We start from the raw sequence: 2,247 nt of genomic DNA, 5'->3' as shown, positions 1-2,247 counted from the left end.
AAATAGGGACAAACCCAGCAATTGGGTTGTTTTGACCCAGCGTTTGGGTTATTACCCAGAAGGTTGGGTTAAACATTTAACCACTGGGTCAAAACAGCCCACTTGCTGGGTTTGTCCCTATTTTACCCAGCACTGGGTTGTATTTAACCCAGCATTTTTTAGAGTGTGGAAGGCCAGAGAATCAAACGCGCTTCTTCACGGAACACAGTCAGATCTTTCTGCTTGGATTGGTGCGTTTATTTCAAAGCTCTGCTCGAAGCGATTTTCTCCGTACATTCGTTATACGTGATGGCACAGAGGTGAACAAACAAGCTGCCATTTTTGGACAAACAAACCAGATCTTCGGACACAAAAACCCTTTTCCGGGATTCAGGAAAAAGACCCCACAGCTTCTGAAAGTAATACTTTATGGACATTCAACAGGAGTGTACGAAAGAAAAAGTCAGGTTACATGTCAACGAAATCAAAGACAGAGAATAAAACCGAACTTTACAGACAGAAGCCAGAGTTATTGGTTAATTGCTTCTACACTCTAAAAAAAATGCTGGGTTATGCTTGTTGGCGAAGATCAAGATGATTGCGTCGCGCATCTCGCGGTCGTTAATAATGCGATGCAGCTCCTGTCTAGCCTCGTCGATCCGGTCGCGATCCGCACAGTCCACGACGAAGATCAAGCCTTGGGTGCCGGTGTAATAGTGCCGCCACAGCGGACGGATCTTATCCTGACCGCCCACGTCCCACACGTTAAATTTGACGTTCTTGTACGTAACGGTCTCCACGTTGAAGCCCACAGTCGGGATGGTGGTGACCGACTGTCCCAGTTTGAGTTTGTAAAGGATCGTCGTCTTTCCCGCCGCGTCAAGTCCAAGCATCAATATTCTCATCTCCTTGCTGCCAAAGATCTTCGAAAGCATCTTCCCCATCTTTTTGGCTGTGCATATATTTAAATTTGTTGCAGGGATGTGGGTTTTTGGTCAGTCAGAAAAACACATGTATTCGTTGGCTTTCAAAACTCACACAGTACTGCAAACAACATTAAAAATTCAGAAACAAAACCCGTCACGTGTGTTTAGATCTGTGAAAGGCCTTTCCTCAGACTTCCTTCCGGTGTACCCGCTGTCGGGTCGCGTTTGTTTTGCGCACATTCCCTTCAGACGCGTTTCAGATCGTATGTTCTGCTCGCGGCTGTGAGAAAAAACTCCAAACGTCAGTCACTCATCCCGAGTTCCCCCTCTTCAGTCCCTGAAACACGAGAGAAAGCGGATGAGAAAAGGGAGGGGTGTCAAACACAACTTTATTCTTGTAGTTTCGCTTCGCGTTCTGCTCGTACTAAGCGCCGCGCTGTTTTACCTCATATAACAGCCGCCCTCTCGCGCACCCCGGGTCGGTTCTGTCCCCTCTTATCCTCTCCGGTCGCTCTCTCGGTCCCGGTCGTGCCGCTGTCGGTGTTACCGGAAAAGGTGCGGAGCTGCTTCAGCCGCCACTTCCTCTCTTTTTCGCTCAGGCGCACTGCGCCATTTGGCATTCGGGCGCTCGGATCTACTACGGCGAAGGTTCTACTCATTAATATTCATGACGCGTGTGTTTGCCATTGGACAGACGGCGGCTGCGTCAGCAATGCGTAGTTAATATTCAACAGACTTGCATTTGATACATTGGGATCGCCAAGCAACGCAATAATTACTTCCTTAATATTCACGTATTAAAGAACTCGCCTTAAATACGATATAATAACGATAATTATTTATTTAGTCATTTATCAGACGCTTTTATCCAAAGCGACTTACAAATGAGGACAACAGAAGCAATCAATTGTAGTATTAAAACAACTAAAAACAGATCCAAAACGAAAAGCTAAAACTTTATAAATACTACCTATACACATTTTATAAATAAAGAGATTAAATAAAAATGACAAATGCATACAACATGAAAAATAAAGCTAAAAACAATTCAAAATATTAAAGAACAAAAGGTATGAGTATAATAATGATTCTAACATAACACCAAAAAAACAACTACATATATGTGTATGTACAGCCACACACACACACATATATATATATATACATACACATTTATAAATTCAATATATAATTTCATTTCCATTTAGTTTGTTGAAGTATTAAAATAACTCAAATAAAACAAAAAAATTAATAAAAGACCTATACAGACATAATAAATTCAGACATAATGCAACTAAAATTAAAATAAATAACAAATACAAATAATACAAATCAAACGACA

At 41.9% G+C, this 2,247-nt stretch overlaps 1 protein-coding gene across 1 annotated transcript; it reads right to left on the bottom strand.

The window, feature by feature from the left end:
• Positions 1-236: 236 nt before the first annotated feature.
• Positions 237-1,532, bottom strand: LOC107717643 (ADP-ribosylation factor 6-like). Its single transcript, XM_016524454.1, has 3 exons — positions 1,351-1,532; positions 546-1,242; positions 237-404 (listed from the first exon to the last, which is right to left on the bottom strand). The coding sequence occupies exons 2-3, from the start codon at positions 921-923 to the stop codon at positions 237-239; spliced, it is 546 nt and encodes a 181-aa protein (XP_016379940.1). The 5' UTR covers positions 924-1,242; positions 1,351-1,532.
• Between the last annotated feature and the right edge of the window lie 715 nt (positions 1,533-2,247).

Source organism: Sinocyclocheilus rhinocerous, unplaced genomic scaffold (genome assembly GCF_001515625.1).
Source record: "Sinocyclocheilus rhinocerous isolate Xijiao unplaced genomic scaffold, SAMN03320098_v1.1 scaffold1174, whole genome shotgun sequence".
Classification (NCBI taxonomy): Eukaryota; Metazoa; Chordata; class Actinopteri; order Cypriniformes; family Cyprinidae; genus Sinocyclocheilus; species Sinocyclocheilus rhinocerous.
Note: the sequence above shows the minus strand (reverse complement) of the source record. Positions and strands in the feature narration are given on the sequence as shown.